The sequence below is a fragment of the Delphinapterus leucas genome, chromosome 20 (assembly GCF_059928025.1).
Source record: "Delphinapterus leucas isolate spDelLeu-1000000601 "Yukka" chromosome 20, BTC_Dleu_Yukka2, whole genome shotgun sequence".
NCBI classification, from domain to species: domain Eukaryota; kingdom Metazoa; phylum Chordata; class Mammalia; order Artiodactyla; family Monodontidae; genus Delphinapterus; species Delphinapterus leucas.
This window is the reverse complement of record NC_143148.1, coordinates 24,246,134-24,265,411: the sequence shown is the minus strand read 5'-3', so window position 1 is coordinate 24,265,411 and position 19,278 is coordinate 24,246,134. Positions and strand designations below refer to the sequence as shown.

The 19,278-nt window shown below is 43.9% G+C and overlaps 1 protein-coding gene across 1 annotated transcript in view; it reads left to right on the top strand.

Moving 5' to 3' along the window:
- Nucleotides 1-19,278, top strand: part of MYLK3 (myosin light chain kinase 3) — a 43,017-nt gene that overhangs the window by 4,907 nt on the left and 18,832 nt on the right. The window contains exons 2-8 of the mRNA XM_022555172.2: nt 1,493-1,583; nt 2,380-2,764; nt 10,952-11,409; nt 12,819-12,924; nt 13,589-13,682; nt 14,103-14,212; nt 15,150-15,291. Coding sequence (XP_022410880.1) covers nt 1,493-1,583; nt 2,380-2,764; nt 10,952-11,409; nt 12,819-12,924; nt 13,589-13,682; nt 14,103-14,212; nt 15,150-15,291 — 1,386 coding nt within the window. The remainder of the gene's footprint in view (nt 1-1,492; nt 1,584-2,379; nt 2,765-10,951; nt 11,410-12,818; nt 12,925-13,588; nt 13,683-14,102; nt 14,213-15,149; nt 15,292-19,278) is intronic.

Sequence of the window (19,278 nt, the reverse complement as noted above, 5' to 3'; positions counted from 1 at the left end):
CTTTCTACCAACATTTGCCTCTCTCAAGTATTGCATTTTGAGGAAAAAGCAGCTGGACCTGATTTGGTAGCAAATGTAACCTCCATCCTTAGTGTCAGGGAGACATGCAAGAGAGGTGAGCACTATGGTGGGAATTGCTCCAGCTGATTTTTGCCACATGGGCCTGGAATTCCCAGATCTTCCAATTTTCTTTTTCAAGAGAAGCTGGGAACCTAGAATTTTTTCTAATCAGTTTTATTAAGGTATAATTGACATACAATAAACTGCACATACACACACTAAGTATGCACAATTTAAGTATACAGTTCAACAAATGTATACACCCTAATAACCATCACCACAATCAAAATGTAGAACAATTCTAAATGGATCTTAGAATTTTGATGTAAAAATCTCCTAGATTTAAAATGGTGGTAACAAATTTAAAATTTTTAAATTCTATGCAAGCCAAAAAAAATGCGAGCTCTTTTTGGACTCTGGCCTCCTAGTTGGGGCCTCTGTGGACAAGGCAGGAGAAAGGGCCTTCAGTCTCTGGCCTGAGACCAGACCCACTTCTGTGACAAGTGCCAGGAGGAACCTTAGGGGCCATATCAGTCAAAGGCTCAGAAATACCAGGGGGGCCCAGCAAGGGTCAGGCCACCTAGAAATATTTGCATTTGGAAATACTGAGTGCTCTGGACGATTTCAGGGGCACGAGCATATGCACTGGACTGGTGTGGACCATTCAGTTCAGGAAGACCTGCTGAGAGCCTCACTGGGTGGGCTCCGAGTGTCCTTACATGATCTGCTCTGTCTCAGACAACACAAAATCATCCGAGCTATTGAGCACTTATCATGTGCTGGGAGCACTTCTCAGGAAATTCCATAAATTAACTCCCCCAATCCTCCCGCTAGCTCTACGAGTAGGTAATATTATTCTTCCCATTTTACAGATGAGGAAAGTGAGACGCAGAGAAGTTAAGGATCTTGGCCAAGTGGTGAAGGTGGGGTTTAAACTCAGCAAGTCTGGTTCAAGGGTCCTGTACTGCAAAGAGGCAACCTTGGGATCCACCCACCTAGCTCCCAAGCAGACATTATTAATTGATAGTGGCACTCTCCCCCTGCAAGCATAGGTTTATCTGACCTTAGTATCCAACTCAAGCCAACACTGTAAAAGACATGACCGATTGATCTAAATTGACACCTTAAATTAATTTTCCATGCCTTGTCTAGTATTTTCAGGTCTGGTCTGTTTAGATCACCCTGTCGGGGGCTAGGTCTGCCCCTTACCTGCACTATGGTGACCCGTTAGAAAGGACTTGGTGATCTTGGGAAAGCCTCAGCATTCTTATCTCTAAAATGACAATAGTAATATGTACCCTCTAGTATTACTCTGAGACTAAGAAATAACCTAAGTTCTTCTATTTCAAGCACAAGGTAGGTGCTCAACAAATGTCTGTGGCCTGAACGATGATGTTGATGCTGCTGCTAGTTTTTATGGTTATTCTTTTAGAACAAAGAGCGAGTGGAAGAGAAAGGAGCAAAACCAAAGCACGCGCTGAGCACCAGAGGCGTGCAAGCCGAGCTCAAGGGGCCTTGGGAAGGTGAGTGGGGCCCTGTTGGCTTTATCCCACCTGCACACCTAATTTCAGAATAAAAATACCACCACCACCACCACCAATATGATTACTGAAAAACTGCTGAAACGTATTCTTCCTCTTTTTTTTTTTTGCAGTTCTTTTTGTCCTTTATGCTTATTCCATTCTGTATTGCTCTTTATTTCACTTTGCTTTAAATTTTTATGAATCGCTTTTTTTAAGCACTTGGTCAACTTTAAATTTTTTGAGCTAATTTTCTTTTATAATCTTGCATAATAGTTACATGGTTCCAAAGTCGAATTGACAAAACAAGGTATATTAAGAGAAGTCTAGCTTCTATGCATGTTCCCTGCATCCTATTTTCTCCCCTGCATATGTAACTATGTAAAAAAGTTTTTGTCTTATCTTTCCTTTGAGGTCCAGTCTCTTTAGACCACATTGTAAGTGGTTATACACACACATATGCATGCTCACATACACACACATGTGCATGCTCACATACACACAACCTTCCTTCTTAGACAAACAGAAGCATACCACACACTTCTCCTCCTTGCTTTTCTCCACCGTATATCCTGAGATCACTCCATAGCCGCATATGGAGATATTCGTTTCTCCTTTTTTATGCCTGGGTGGCCCTGGTTTAGTCAATCAACTCTCTCCTGACGGTCACTTGCATTATTTCCAGTCTGTCTATTATAAACATGGTGCACTGAATGGCCTTCTACATATTTTTCAGGATACCTTTGGGATAGGTTCTTCTAAATAGGAGAGCATTTTTATCCTGCTTATTTTCCTATAGAGAGCCAGAAGGTGGACCTGCCAGAGGGGACAGTGGAGAGGTTGCCCCCCATCAGTGCTTCGGGGATAGGAGCTGACCTCCTTACCCAGGCAGAGGCCTCACCAGGGCAGGGAGACGGAGTTCCTGGCCCAGCCCAGGTACGCCCAGAGGTGGAAGCCAAAGCTCCTGTAACATCCAGCGAGAACCCCAGGACGGGCCTGGAATTGTCTGTGGTGTCTGAAAGGGTCAGTGAGGCTCCCACCGGCCAGGAGGCTGCATCGGGTGCAGGACGAGGAACATCATCCAGTAGACCTGACCCTCGGCTCTCGGAGGAGGGCATGAGGCTGACTCCAGCACTGCCAGCCCAGGCCAAGTCAGCTCACGGTGGTGGAGAAACACCTCCAAGGTAAGGGATGTGCCTCCAAGCTGGGCAAGGGAAGGCATTAACTGCAGCTCCTGGGCTGGAGCCTGCTAAGGGGCCAGCTGCTCCTGTTTGAGTGTCCACTGTGTGTGCAGCTCTGGCTAGCCTCGAGACAAGAAGACAGGAGAAGGCCGAGGCCCTGCTTTCAGAAGCTTAGAGCACTGGTTCTTACCTGGCACCCATTAGAATTACTGGAAGGAATTTTTTAGATACGAATGCCCAGAGGTTCTGATTTATTCAGTCTGGAGTGATGCTCAAGCATTGTTTTTTTGTTTATTTGTTTGTTTTTAAAGCTCCCCAGGTGAGTCCCATGTGGAACAAGACTGAGAGCAATAGTAGTAGCTATAATAATACTTAAAAGTGTTCACCAGGTGCCAGTCGTTGGCTGAGCATTTCACAGACATCATTTCGTTTTATTCTCACAACCTCCCCAGGAGGCAAGTGTGGTTGGTGTCCCCAGTTTACTCATGATGAAACAGGGTCAGGTTGCCCAGGACCACACAGCTAGGGATTCATAGAGCTGGAATCTGAATCCAGGTGTTTGTTTGTTTATTACGGAAGTATAGTTGATCTACAATATCATATTAATTTCAGATATACAGCATAGGGATCAGAAGTTTTATAGTTTATACTCCATTAAAAGTTATTATAAGATAATGACTATAATTCCCTGGGTTATACAATATATCCTTGTTGTTGATCTAGTTTATACATGGTAGGTGTACCCTAATGAGCAACTCCCCGCTTCACTCTCCCCACTGGTAACCAGTAGTTTGTTCTCTGTATCTATGAGTCTGTTTCTGTTTTGCTATATACCTTCATTTGTATTATTTTTTAGATTTCACATATAAGTGATATCATACAGTAATTCTTTCTCTGTCTGACTTATTTCACTAAGCATAATATGCTCTAGTTGTATGTATGTATGTATGTATGTATGTATCTAGCTGCTGCAAATGGCAGAATTTCATTCTTTTTTATGGCTGAATAATATTCCATTATCTGTATATACCATGTCTTCTTTATCCATTCATCTGTTGATGGACACTTGGGTTGCTTCCATATCTTGGCTATTGTAAATAGTGCTGCTATGAACATTGGGGCACATGTATCTTTTTAAATAAATGATTTTGTTTTTTTCCTGGATATATACCCAAGATTGGAATTACTGAGTCATATGGTAGTTCTGTTTTTAGTTTTTTGAGGCACCTCAATACTGTTTTTCATAGTCACTGCACCAATTTACATTCCCACCAACAGTGTACAAAGGTTCATTTTTCTCCACATCCTTGCCAACATTTGTTATTTGTAGTCTTTTTTTTTTTTTTTTTGGCTGTGTTGGGTCTTCGTTGCTGCATGCAGGCTTTCTCTAGTTGTGGCAAGTGAGGGCTACTCTTTGTTGCAGTGTGCGGGCTTCTCATTGTGGTGGCTTCTCTTGTTGTGGAGCATGGGCGCTAGGCTTGCAGGCTTCAGTAGTTGCAGCATGGGGGCTCAATAGTTGTGGCATGCGGGCCCTAGAGCGTGTGGGCGTCAGTAGTTGCGGCTCATGGGCTCAGTAGTTGTGGCTCACGGGCTCTAGAGTGCAGGCTTAGTAGCTGTGGTGCACAGGCTTAGTTGCTCCACAGCATGTGGGATCTTCCTGGACCAGGGATCGAACCCGTGTCCCTGGCATTGGCAGGTGGATTCTTAACCACTGTGCCACTGGGGAAGTCCCTATTTGTAGTCTTTTTGATGATAGCTGTTCTGACAGGTGTGAGGTGATATCTCATTGTTGTTTTGATTTGCATTTCTCTAATAATTAGCAATGTTGAGCATCTTTTCATGTGCTTTTTGGCTGCCTGTATGTCTTCTTTGGAGAAATGTCTATGCAGGTCTTCTGCCCATTTTTTCATTGGCTTTTTTGTTTTTTTCATATGGAACTATATGGGCTGTTTATATATTTTGGATATTAACCCCTTGTTGGTCATGTCATCTGCAAATATTTTCTCCCGTTCAGTAGGTTGTCTTTTTATTTTTTCAATGTCTTTTCATTTTTTCATTTTTCTTTGCTGTGAAAAAGCTTTTAAGTTTAATTAGGCCCTGTTTGTTTGTTTGCTTTTATTTCTTTCGACTTAGGAGACAGATACAAAAAAAACAGTTGATATGATTTACATCATAGGCTGTTCTGACTGAACATTCTTTTCCAGGAGTTTTATGGTTTGGGGTCTTATATTTAGGTCTTTAATCCATTTGGGATTTTTTTTTATTATATGGTGTGAGAAAGTAGTCCAGTTTGATTCTTTTGCATGTAGCTGTTCAGTTTTCCCAACAGTGTTTATCAAAGAGGCTGTCTTTTCCCCGTTGTATATTCTTGCCTCCTTTGTCATAGATTAATTGACCATAGGTGTATGCGTTTAGTTCTGGACTCTCTGTTCTGTTCCATTGATCTATGTGTCTGTTTTCTGTGCCAGTACCATGATGTTTTGATTACTGTAGCTTTGTAATATAACCTGAAGTCTGGGAGGGTGATACCTCCAGCTTTGTTCCTTTTTACCAAGATTGCTTTGGCACTTTGAGGTCTTTTGTGGTTCCATATGAACTTTAGGATTATTTGTTCTCATTCTGAAAAAATGTCATGGGTATTTTTATAAAGATTGCATTAAATCTGTAGATTGCTTTGGGTTGTATGGCCATTGTAACAATATTAATTCTTCCAATCCAAGAGCATGGGATATCTTTCCATTTCTTTGTATCATCTTCAATTTCCTTCATCAATGTTTTATAGTTTTCAGTATATAGGTCTTTCACCTCCTTTGTTAAGTTCCTTCTTAGGCATTTTTAAAATGTGATTTTAAAAGGGATTGTTTTTTACTTTCTCTTTCTGATAGTTTAACATTAGTGTATAGAAAAGCAACAGATTTCTGTATACTAATCTAGTGTCTTGCAATTTCATTTAATTTGTTTATTAGTTTTTATAGTTTATTTGCTTTATAGTTTTATCTGTTTTATTGTTTGTTTATTTGTTTTATAGTTTTCAGGTGGAGACTTTAGGGTTTTCTATTTAAAGTATCATGTCATCTGCAAATAGTGACAGTTTTACATCTTTCCTTCCAATCTGGATGCCTTTTATTTCTTTTTCTTGTCTGATTGCTGTGGCTAGGTCTTCCAATATTATGTTAAATACAAGTGGAAAGAGTGGGATCCTTGTCTTGTTCCTGAATTTAGAGGAAAGGCTTTTAGCTTTTCACCATTGAGTGTGATGTTAGCTGTGAGTTTGTCATAAGTGACCTTTATTATGTTGAGATGTGTTCTCTCTATACCTACTTTGATGATAGCTTTTTATAATGAGTGGATGTTGAAGTTTGTCAAATGTTTTTTAGGCATCTATTGAGATGATCATGTGATTTTTATCCTTCCCTTTGTTAGTATGATGTATCACATTGATTGATTTACAAATATTGAAACATCCTTGGGTCCCTGGAATAAATCCCACTTGATCATGGTGTACGATCCTTTTTATATATTGTTGGATTTAGTTTGCTAATATTTTGTTGAGGATTTTTGCATCTATTTTCATCAAAGATACTGGCCTATAGTTTGCTTTTGTTGTTGTGTCTTTTTCTGATTTTGGTATCAGGGTCATGGTGGCCTCATAGAATGCATTTGGGAGTGTTCCATCCTCTTCAAGTTTTTGGACTAGTTTGAAAAGGATAAGCACTAGTTCTTTTTTATAGAACACAAAAAAGAATTAGCCTGTGAAGCTGTCTAACCCTGGACTTTTGTTTGCTGGGAGTTTTTTTTAAAATTACAAATTCAGTTTCACTACTAGTGATCAGTCTGTTCAAATTGTCTGTTTGTTCTTGATTCAGTCTTGGCAGGTTGTATGTTTCTAGAAATTTGTTCTAGGTTGTCCAATTTGTTCACGTATAGCTGTTCATAGTATTCTTTTATGATTTTTTTGTAGTTCTGTGGTATTGTTTGTTATTTACCCTCTTTCATTTCTTTTCTTGTTTGTTTTTAATTGAAGTATAGTTGATTTACAATGTTGTGTTACTTTCTGCTGTACAGCAAAGTGAGTCAGTTATACATATATATACATTCTTTTTTAAAATATTCTTTTCCACTATGGTTTATCATAGGATAGTGAATATAGTTCTCTGTGCTCTACAGTAGGACCTTGTCCTCTTTCATTTCTTATTTTGTTTATTTGGGTCCTCTCTCCTTTCTTCTTGATTAGTGTGGTTAAATTTTGTTTGTCTTTTCAAAAAACCACCTCTTGGTTTCCTTGATATTTTCTATTGTGTTTTGATCTCTATTGTATTTATTTCCTCTTTAATATTTATTTTTTCTTTCCTTCTGCTGACTTTGGGCCTTCTTTGTTCTTCTTTAGGTGGTAATTCCTTTAGGTAGTAGTTTAGGTTGCTTGATGTTTTTCTTGTTTCTTGAGGAAAGCCGGTACTGCTATCAGCTTCCCTCTTAGAACTGCTTTTACTGCATCCCATAGGTTTTGGAGTGTTGTGTTTCCATTTTCATTTGTCTCAAGGTATTTTCTGATTTCCTCTTTGATTTCATCATTGACACATTGGTTTTTTAGTAGCATGTTGTTTAGTCTCCACGTGTCTGTTATTGTTCCATTTTTCTTTCTATAATTGATTTCTGATTTCATACCACTGTAGTTGGAAAAAATGCTTGATATAAGAATACACATTCAGGATTTCTCTGGTGCAGTGGTTAAGAATCTGCCTGCCAATGCAGGGGACACGGGTTCGAGCCCTGGTCTGGGAAGAACCCACATGCCACTAAGCCCGTGTGCCACAACTACTGAGCTTGTGCTCTAGAGCCCATGAGCCACAAGTATTGAAACCCACGTGCCTAGAACCTGTGCTCCGTAACAAGTGAAGCCACTGCAATAAGAGAAGCCACCGCAATGAGAAGCTTGCGTGCTGCAATGAAGAGTAGCCCCCACTTGCTGCAACTAGAGAAAGCCTGCACACAGCAACGAAGACCCAACACAGCCATAAATAAATAAATAAATAAATACACATTCTTTTCAAGTACACATGGAATGTTCTCCGGGATAGATCACATGCTAGGCCACAAAACAATTCTCAAAAAATTTAAGAGGCTGGATCTAGGTTTTTGGACTCCAGAATCTGTGCCCCTAACCACTGCACCATCCTGTTTTTTCAGGTCAGCATTTAGTTAAGTCTTAAATAGTATGATGGGGAGAGAATGATGGGTGTTCAGAGGTGGGAGGTTGGTATGGGCTGAATCAATCCAGGGGCTTTCAGAAAGATTATGCTTGGAGCTCTGGAAGTGGACTTGGAGCTCTAAGGACTCAGTCTCAGGACCTGCCCTCAGCAGACATGGTGCAGGAAAAGGAAGAGCCAGAACTGCTGACTGTCAGGTCCTACCTAGCCCTGTGTTTTCCAGCAGTGTTCTCCAGGGGCAGGGCATCCTGGCCACAGGCAGCCCACTGAAGGGCACTCTGCTTCCTGGGCCTTTCTCTAAAGGGACTTGTGCCCTTCTGCACCTGCCCTTGGCTGTCCTGATCTATAACTGAGTCCCCCAAGGCCTGGCTCAGGGAGAGGAGCTGGTGTCTGTGTATGCTGTGGTGGCTGGCAGGGAAGCCCAGTCCTTTTTCTGCCTTCATTCTGGAAGGAAATATGAGTCCCCAGGAGACCTAAACAGCTGGAGGGAGGGACTCCTGGCAGGCATCCTTGGATCCTGGCCAAGGCTCTAAATGTGGAATCTAGGGTGGGGATGAACTTTCCATGAACTTGTTAGGGGCCCTAAAAGAATTCTGGGTGAGGGGGAAAGGTCTGTGTGTCAGTTTCAACCCTGAGTTGAATTTCAGACACAGACTGGGCTCAGGAAGTGGGGCGATCACTGCCTACCCTCCCTCCATCACCTAGCACATGGGTATATCTTGAGAAAAATGGATTTGAACTCGGTGGCTGCCTGTGTAGAGGATCCTTGGGCCCTTGCTGGACTTGGTGGAACAGAGTGCTGCAATCAATTAGCAATGCCTGCCCTGGGTGTGCTGCGCAGGAAGTGGGGAAGCCTTAGACACTCAGAGTGGCATGGGAAGGCATGGCAGTACCTTGGGGTCATCCCATGCCCCCAGGTATGAAGACCAAGAGGAACTCAATGGCTGTTGGCCTTCTTAGCTGGCTACCTGGCTACCTGGATATTCTTCCAGAAACTGGCTTCCTGTAGTTTCTCATGTCCCTTGGTTAAGGCAAGGGCTGAGCTGGGCTTGGATGCCACCCTTCCCAACCTACCCTGTCATCACCAGCCCGTACTTGCTCCTGAGGAAGTGTCGGGGGACTTTTGCTGCCTCCCACCCAAGGCTTAGCTGTGAACAGGCTGCCGAACCAGGTGCATTCAGAAGTAGGCACTGCTCTCAGAGGACCTGCAGCAGCTCAGAGGAGGGGCCTGGGCCTCCAGCTGCTAGGGAAAGCCTTAATTTAAAAAAAAATGTGGTTAAAAACTCATAACATAAAATTTACCATCTTAACCATTTTCAAGTGTATAGTGTAGTTGTGTTAAGTATATTCATATTGCTGTGACACAGATCTCCAGAACTTTTTTGTCTTGTAAATCTGAAACTCTGTTACCATCAAACACCTCCCCCCCAGATCATGGTAACCACCTTTCTACTTTCTGTCTCTATGAATTTGACTATTGTAAGTCCTTCATATAATTCATTCTTCATATATGTGGAATCAGTCTTTCTGTCACTGGCTTATTTCACTTAGCATAAAGTTCTCAAGGTTCATCCAGGTCAGAACTTCCTTCCTTTTTAAGGATGAATAATATTCCATTGTATGTATATGCTACATTTTTTTATCCATTCATCTATCACTGGACACTTGGGTTGCTTCCACATTTGGCTGTTGTGAATAATGCTGCTGTGAACATGGCTGTGCAAATCTCTTTGAGATTCTGCTTTCAATTCTTTTGGATATATTTCCAGAAGTGAGATTGCTGGATCATATGGTAGTTCTATTTTTACATTTTTTAGGAACCGCCATACTGATTTCCACAGTAGCTGCACCATTTTAGGCTTCACTGTTTGAACCTCCTGCATTTGTACTTTCATTTCTTAGTCGACTCTCAGTACATCTGTGAGGTGTTACTGTCCCCGTTTGACAGAAGAGGTTGTTGAGGCTAGAACTGCCCAAACCCAGCCCTGTTCAGCAACCTGTGGCAGAACTACGGCCAGGATGGAGGTCGCCTGGCTCCCTCCTGAGACTCAGTCCACCCCAGGCACTCACCCCTTCACCCCTGCCCCAACACTCATAGACCTCGGCAGTGGGGTAGTGAAGGGCAGTCAGAGGGCAACTCTGAGAGGGAGGGTCTGAAGCTCCCAGGATCAGGGTCCTTCCCTCTGAATGTCAGGGCGTAGAAGGCCTTCCTGACCTCCAGCTGGCTTCCAAAACCACAATGCTGCTTGGTCTGGGTAACAAAGGTGGATGCAGTGGGCCCAGTGGCATGGCCCAGTGGCATGGCCCATTGGCATGGCCCAGTGGCGCAGGGGGCCCTGTAGGGAGGCAGAGAGTTTCCTCAGCTGTGTAAGCATGCAGGCCCAGCACAGCCAGGACTGTTTTATTCAGGAGAAACAGAAAGTCCAGACTCTTATGAGCAATTCCCTGATTTTGCTAAAATGTGTCTGACCTGAAGCTTCAGTGTGATGTTTTACTTGATTCACCCTTCTCTTCATTTAATGGAAGGGAAACTGAGGCCCAAAGAAGGGAGGGAAGAGCCCAGGTCTCCTGCCTCCCGGCCACATTCCTCCTGGAGCAGAAGCACATTCCCAAGGGGCCACAGAGACAGCTGGTGCCCACCTCCCCACTCCTCCCAAGCCCCATCCACCACAGGTTGCTTCAAGTCTTTCCTGGATGCTGATCCAGTGGAATCCTGAGAGCTGGTGGCACCGTATGTCACTGAAGCCAGTCTCTCCCCTGGTGTCCTGTCTGGGTAGAGAGGGACAGGGGATAGAATCTGCTGGTTTCAACCTCAAGCTAACCCTTATTATTATAACAACCCAAAGGGCCCGTTTTAACAGATGAGAAAACTGAGGCTAAGAGGCCATGGTCAGTGAATGGCAGCAGCAGGCATTTGAACCCAGGTCTGTTCTGACTCAGGTTCTTGCTTTTAACCTCAGGGCCACATTTCTCTCTGCCCCAGGATCTCCATCCACGTGCAGGAGACAGACATCCCTGGAGAGCTACTTGTGACACGAGGCGGCAGCCTCAGAACCACGCCCCCTGCAGAGGCTCTAGCAGCTGCCCATCCAGGTGAGCAGGACTCACCTGGGCCCAGGTGCTACCCCCAGGCCCCTGGGACTGAGTCAGGAAAACATATCCCAAAAGGAGCTGGGGTGTTTTCCCCACTGTGGAAGCGGAGCAGCGACTGTGGAGCAAAGGCCAAAGAGAAACAGGGATCTGGGCCTGAGCCCGCCATGACACCAAGCAGGGCCTGGAGGGACAAGGGAGCCGATGCCAGGATCCCAGGCCTGCAGCAGGACACAGGCCCAGGAGCAGGGGACCCTGAGCCTGGAAAAGACTGCACAGCCAGGGGCACGAGCAGAGCCGAAGCAGGAAGGAGAACACCCCCAGGAGCTGAGGCGGGCAGCCTGTTTCTGGGTAAGTGAGGGCATTGCTATGTGCCTTGAGGTGAGTGAGTTTGAAAGGCCTACTCTGGGAGGCCTCCCTGAAGCTTCCAGGGAGAGAGAATGTGGGTGTTGGGGAGTCGAAGACTGGGAACAGCCTGCCAGCACATCCCAGGGCTGGAGACCAAGGCACGGAGATGCAGCAGGCTGAGCTCATGTTGGCTCTAGCCATTGGAGAGGAGGGAACCCATGGGGCTCAACTCGGATTTCTCAAAGCCAGCTGCCTGCCCGATACTATTGGTATCATTCTGGATTGAGACAGGGAAGGCTCCTGCTAAAAGGCAAATCCATTAACTGGTATATATAACCCACTATCAGCCATTTGCGCTCAGTGGGCTGACTCTCATCCAGGATCGGGAAGGGGCTGCTGACTGCTTTCTGTCCCAGTGGTGGTGGGAGGCGTCCTTGTGTTCCTGTGACCCAAAGGGCCTCAACTCCTCCAGCCCTTAGGGCCACACCCTCGTTGGTCTGAGCCCTCATCCCATATGGCTGCTGGAAGGCCACCATTTGCTGACTCCCTGTCCCAGAATTTCTGGAGGTCCCTGAGGAAGGGCTGAGCGTTCTGCAGGTCATCCTGGTGCCCCTTGCCAGTTCCGGGCTCCACGGTTGCCCTGTGCTGTGCTCTGACTTCTCTGGCTGCCTCCTCTCCCCTTGTATGACCTGGTCCAGATGTGGACATAAGGCCTACCTTAATTCCTGAAACACGGCTGAGAGCAGGCTGTGACTTTAGAGTCTTTTCCGAGACTTGAGATGGTGATAGAGCCAATGTTAGCTGAGGACTCCCTGTGAGCCGAGCCTCGGGCATTTGTGGTGGCGTTTACCCTCACAGGCCTGTGGAGTGGAGACACGTGAAACACAGGAGGGGCTGAGAAGCACGTTTAAGGTCACAAGGTCAGTGCTGACAGAGCCAGGATCTGACGGTTGGGCTCCAGAACAGAAGGCAGTTACTTTGCAGTGAAGGAGACTTCAGACTGGAATTCTAGATGTGGATTCTCTGCGACACACCCAGGCTTTCCAGGGGCCCAGGAAACAACACAATCATGCAAATGTTACCCCCTTGTAGTCTAGGGCTTGGGCTCCCCTTTGCAGACACAAAAAAGGTATACAATATGCTCTCAAAGCAAATTCAGTCTTCTACTTTGGGGAGCAGAAAGTGGCTTGTGAGACAAACTAAGAGAAAATAGAAGTATTTCCCCTGCTCTGGGTCCAGGGTTGTGGAGGTCATGGAGCTGTTCCTGGAACATTCTGAGTACTCCCTCGATAAGCCCCCAACAAACTGGCAGAAGCCGTTTTTGAACCAAGTGGGTCTGGGACTGGGGGTGGGGGGAGCTGAGAGGTGGGGACGGCATGAAGGAGGCTCACAGGCTGCTGTCTCCCGAACAGACGACAGTCCAGCCCCGCCAGCCCCCTTCGAGCATCGGGTGGTGAGTGTCAGGGAGACCTCGACCTCAGCGGGCTACACAGTGTGCCAGCATGAAGTCCTGGGAGGGTAAGCTGGCCTTCTGCCTTGATGAGGGGCGGGGCAACTGGACAGCTGGGTGCCGCTGGTGGTTCTCAGGAACTGATTGCTGGAGCCACCGCCAGGAGTGGGATGTCCTGCACAGCATGAGAGTGGGCGGAGGGCTCACAAAGAGTGGGTGAGGAGATATCCGCAGAGTGCAGGAGGGCCCGCGTGGTGTGAGTGAGATGAAGTGTAGGGTGCAGGAGGGCCCACAGTGCGGGCCTGGGACCCATGTACTGGAGGTGGCACGGGAGCTGACATGGGGTGGGGCAAGAGGGATGTCCTCTAGGGTGCAGGACTGCCTGGGTGGTGTGGGTGGAGAGAACACCCCCTGGGGTGCAGGGTGGCCTAGGTGGTGTGGGTGACGGGGACACCGCCTGGGGTGCAGGATGGGCTGGGTTCTGTGGGTTGGGGGGACACCCTCTGGGGTGCAGGATGGCCCACACATATGGGGTGAAGAAGCTCTTTTCCAGGTTCAGAGCCCGTGGGTGTGCGGGTGGTGACTGATAACTCTGGGGTGCAGGATAATCCCTGTGGTGTGTGCGGAGCAGAGGTAGGACCAGAAAGCCCAGGGTCCAGGATGAGTCTGGCCCACCACATGCTGGGTGTGCTTCTGGGGCTCTGAGACTGCTCTGTCATCATATCTCTGTAGGGGCCGGTTTGGCCAGGTCCACAGATGCACGGAGAAGGCCACGGGCCTCTCGCTGGCGGCCAAGATCATCAAAGTGAAGAGTGCCAAGGACCGGGTGAGGTTTTTGCCCCAGGCCAGTGGGTGTCCCGGACCAAGCTCAGGATTCCTTCACTTCCCCCTGGGCCACCGTGGGCCCCACACTGCACCAGGCCCCTCCACTCTGAGCAGGAAACCTAGGCACCTTTCCTGCCTCTTTTCCATGACTCCCACACTCCAGTCAGCAGGTCACCTTGCACCCTGGGCAACAGGTCCTCCTAGACCTCCAGGGTTCCTTTTTGGGCTTCAGGTTTCCTATCTGTGAAATGGGTGGGCCCTTGCTGCTGTAAGAAGCTGGTGTGGGTGGTGAGTTGAGGAAAGCTGGTGTGAGAACAGGAAATGAGGATGCAGGGTGGGGGTGTGTGTGTCTTGGGAAGGGCAGCTGACTTCTCTTCCTGACCCATTTCTTGGAAACTCTTCTCCCCTTTGGCTCCACAAGGAGGATGTGAAGAACGAGATCAACATCATGAACCAGCTCAGCCATGTGAACCTGATCCAGCTCTACGATGCCTTTGAGAGCAAGAACAGCTTTACCCTTGTCATGGAGTAGTGAGCATGGGAGGCGGGGCCAGGGCTCGGGGTGGGGCTGGGAGCTGAGATTCCAGCAAAACTCTCCCTTTCCTTCCCCTCTCAGTGACATCCAGGGAAAGGCAGCACCTCCTCTGCCTGACCTCCAACATAGAGCACAGAGGACAAAGCCATTTGTCACAAACCAGAAGCCAGTGAACCTGATTTGACCTACAGATATTGTTTTGGCCTACACAATTTTTAGTAATTTTGATTTAGTTGTTAACTAAATTTAGTTGTTAGTTGGAAATTGGGAAATTTCACATTAAAACCTAGATGTCTAGCTTTCCTTGCAAACATAAAAGATCTAGTAATGCTGGATCTACATTTCCAGTTGGAAGTGGTGTGATGGAGCTCATAGTAACTGACCTTTGTAGACGGGGCAATCAAACTCCCATTTGCTACAGTCCCTATCACTTCCAGCTACCCATGACGTTGAGGCCAGGGGCTCAGGGGACATTTATTATTGTGCTTGTGTTGCTATTTTCCTTCTGGTAGGACTGAGGATAGTGAAATATTTGTCATGTCAGTTCTCTATAAAAAGTGGAAAAAGAAGTTAGACTAAGGGCTATGTGTTCTAAGAAAAGTTTTGTCTTACATCTGGTCTGATTTAGGCTTCTTGCCATGTAGGTACTAATTGGCCCCTGTAGGCCAATGAGTTTAAAACCTTGGCCTAGAGTATCAAGAGTGAATATCCAGAGTGAGCCTGGATGATCAACACTGCAGATAAGCCCCAGTCTCCCATTTGGCCCATCACTTCCTTTTTACCACCCATACTCTGAGCTGGGAATGGACAAGAGCAAAGGTCCCCGTAAAACCCCAGATGGCAGTGGCACCCTTGGGCTCACCTGGTGATGAGTGGACCAGTCTTCTGAGAGCCTTGCTCAGTCAGTGCTTGCCTCTTCCTTTGCCTTGGCAGTGTGGATGGGGGTGAGCTCTTTGACCGGATCACAGAAGAGAAGTACCACCTGACTGAACTGGATGTGGTGTTGTTCACCAAGCAGGTCTGCGAGGGTGTGCAATACCTCCATCAGCAGTACGTCCTGCACTTGGACCTCAAGGTCAGGCTCCGCCCTGGGCATGTGGCGGTTGGGTGCCCCGGTTCCTGAGCCTCTGCTGCTCTCTCATCTTTGAGAGCTCTGTCAGCACCCAATCCTGGCTTCCATTCCTTGCTCTGCCACTGCCTACTTCTGGAGTCTAGGGCAGGCCAAGTCTCTGAGCCTCAGTTCCTCCATCTGTGACATGTGGAAAATAGGTACCTCATTAAGTGTTCTTTGACGATCAAATGATACAGTGACTTTTTTCTATAAAAAAATCTCTAAGATTAGTTTTTAAAAACTAAAATAGAAACATGCATGTGGTAACAAATATAGACAATATAGAAATGTATGAAATGCACAGTGAAAGTTCTTCCCACTCAGTCTCTGTGCTGAGAGGTCTTCTGTATTAGCAATTTGGCATGACAAACACACACACACACAAGGGATCATACTATATATCTCATTTTTAAACTTGCCCTTTTTAGTTAACAGTACACTGTAGACATCTTTTCTCATTCTCTTTAAGGGCCATGGTATAGTCCATTGAATGAATGCATTACAGCTTCTTTTGTCTACTTGACAAAAAGTAAGCACATGGTAGCCATTCTTTTCTTTCTTTTTTGTACATGGGTTTATTTCTGGGGTGTCTGTTCTGTTCCATTGATCTACATGTCTGCCTTTTTATGCCTATATTATACTATTTTGATTAGTGTAGCTTAGTTACAGTTTGAGATCAGGAAGTGTGATGCCTCCAATTTTTTAGATTCTACTTATAACTGAGATCATACAGTAAGTGTCTTTCTCTGTCTGATTTATTTCACTTTGCATAATGCCGTCAAGTTCCATCTTGTCACAAATGGCAGAATTTCCTTTCCTTTTCTTTTTTTTTTTTTGACTGTGCCATGTGGCATCTTCGTTCCCCAACCAGGGATCAAACCTGTGCCCCCTGAAGTGGAAGTGTGGAGTCTTGATCACTGGACTGCCAGGGAAGCCCCACATTTGACTATTAAGCACTTGAAATATAACTAGTGTGAGTGAGGAACTGAATTTTAAATTTTATTAATTTAAATCTAAAAATTGACATGATTAAATATTGAAAAACATTAAGTATATTTGGAACAATTTCAATATGTTAATTTGTTTTTCAAACACTATCAATTTCATGAAATCTAAATACAAATAATTCATGAGATCTAAATACATCTAAAGTATTTCTGATGAAAATTTAGTGTCTGATTTGAGACGTGCTATAAATGTAAAATGCACACTGGACTTCAAAGGCAATATGATAAAATAATTGAAAATGTTTCATCGATATTTTTTATTTTGATAACCTACTGAAATGGTAGTGTTTTTGATATATCAGGCCAGAGAAAATTATTATTAAAATTAAGTTTTAGAAAATACTTTGAGATGAATGAAAATGAGAACACAACATGCCAAGACTTATGGGGGTGCATCTAAACTAGGAATGAAATTTGTAGCTGCAAACACTTATGTATTAAAAAGAACATCTCAAACCAATAATCTAACATTCCATCTTAAGAAACTAGAAAAAGAAGAGCAAGCTAAACTCAAAGCAAGCAGAGGATACAAATAAGAAAGGTTAGAGCAGAAATAATTGAAACAGAGAACAGAGAAACAGTAGAGAAAATCAATGAAACCAAAAGTTGGTTCTTTGAAAAGATCAATAAATTGACAAATCTTTAGCTATATTGAACTAGAGAGAAGACTCAAATTACTAAAATGAATGGAATGAAAGAGGGGGCATCACTACCAGCCTTACAGAAATAAAAAAAGATTATAAAGGAATGTTATGAAAAATTGTATGCCAGTAAATTAGATAATGTAGATAAAATGGAAGAATTCCCCCAAGAGACACAAACTTCTGAAAACTCACTCAAAAGGAATAGAAAATCTGAATAGACTTATAACAAGTAAAACAATCAAATTGGTGTAAAAAACTACCCACAAAGAAAAGCCTAGGCCCATGTGGCTTCACTGGTGAATTCTACCAAATGTTTAAAGAATTAATACCAATCCTTCACAAACTGTTCCAAAAATTAGAAGAGAATAAAGCACTTCCTCACTCATTTTATGAGACCAGACTTATCCTGATTCCAAAACCAGGCAGACATCACTTCTTGTGATGAAACTACAGACGAATATCCCTTGTGAATCTAGACGTAAAAATTCTCAATAAAAAATTAGTAAACTGAATACAGCAACATTTAAAAAGGGTTATACAGGGCTTCCCTGGTGGCGCAGTGGTTGAGAGTCCGCCTGCCGATGCAGGGGACAGGGGTTTGTGCCCCGGTCCAGGAAGAGCCCACATGCTGTGGAGCGGCTGGGAGCCATGGCCACTGGGCCTTCGCGTCCGGAGCCTGTGCTCCGCAACGGGAGAGGCCACAACAGTGAGAGGCCCGTGTACGGCAAAAAAAAAAAAAAAAAAAAAAAAAAGGATTATACACATCACAAAGTGGGATTTGTCCCAAGAGTGCAAGGTTGGTTTAACATATGAAAAATCAATCAATGTAATATGCCATATTAAAAGAATAAAGGACAACATGACATGATCATTTTACTAGCTAGAAAAATCACTTGACAAAATCAAACAACTTTTCATGGTGAAAACACTAAACAAATTAGGCATAGAAGAGAACTCCTTAACCTGATAAAGGTCATCTATGAAAAACACACAGCTAATTTTAAACTTAATGATAAAATGTTGAATGTTTACCTTTTAACATCAGAAACAAGACACGGGTGTATATTCTTGCCATTTCTATTAAACGTTGTACTTGCGGTTCTAACCAGGGCAATTAGGCAAGAGAATAAATAAAAGACATCCAGATTGGAGAGGAAGAAGTAAAATTCTATTCACAGATGACATGATTTTGATATAGAAAATCCTAAGGAGGGTGGAGGGAAACTATTAGAACTAATAAATTAGTTCAGCAATGTTGTAGGATGTAAGATGTAAAAATCAATTGTATTTCCATACATTAGCAGTTGACATTCTGTAAATAAAATTAAGAAAACTATTTCCTTTACAGTAGCATCAGAAAGAATAAAATACTTAGAAATGAATTTGACCAAAGTTGTATAAGCCTTATATTCTGAAAACTATGAAACATTGTTGAAAGAAATTAAAGATGGCATAAGTAAATGGAAAGACATCCCATATTCATAGATCAGAAAACTTAATATTGTTAAGATGGCAATACTCTCCAAAATGATCTGTATGTTCAGTGCAATCCTATCAAAATCACAGCTGGCTTCTTTGCAGAAATTAATGATCTAATCCTAAAATTCAGATGGAAATTTATGGGACCCAGAATAGCAAAAACAATCTTGAAAAAGAAGGACAAATTTGGAGGACTCACATTTCCCAACTTCAAAACTTACTACTAAGCTACAGAAATCAAAACTGTGTTATGATGTAAGGACAGACAGACAGATCAATGGAATACAATTGAGAGTCCAGAATTAAACCCTTATATTTGTGGTCAATAGATTTTTGAAAAAAGTGCCATGACAATTCAATGGGCAAAGAATAGTCTTTTCAACAAATGGTGCTGGGACACCATGCTTGATATCCACATGAAAGTTGAACCCCTACCTCATAATATATACAAATATTAACTCAAAATGGATATAGACCTAAATGTAAGAGCTAAAACTATAAAGTTCTTAGAAGAAAGCATAGGAGTATATTATATATGAATCAAAAGCTCAAGCTAGAAGAGCAAAGTTGATAAATTACACTTCATCAAAATTAGAAACCGTTATGTTTCGAAGGACACCATAATGAAAATGAAATAACAGCCCACAGAGTGGGAGAAAATATTTTCAAATCATATATCTGATAAAGGACTTGTATCTAGGATATATAAAGAACTCTTACAACTCATTGAGAAAGACAAATTTGAAAATGGGCAAAGGATTTGAATAGACATTTATCCAATGAGGATATAAAAATGGCCAATAAGCACATGAAAAGATTTT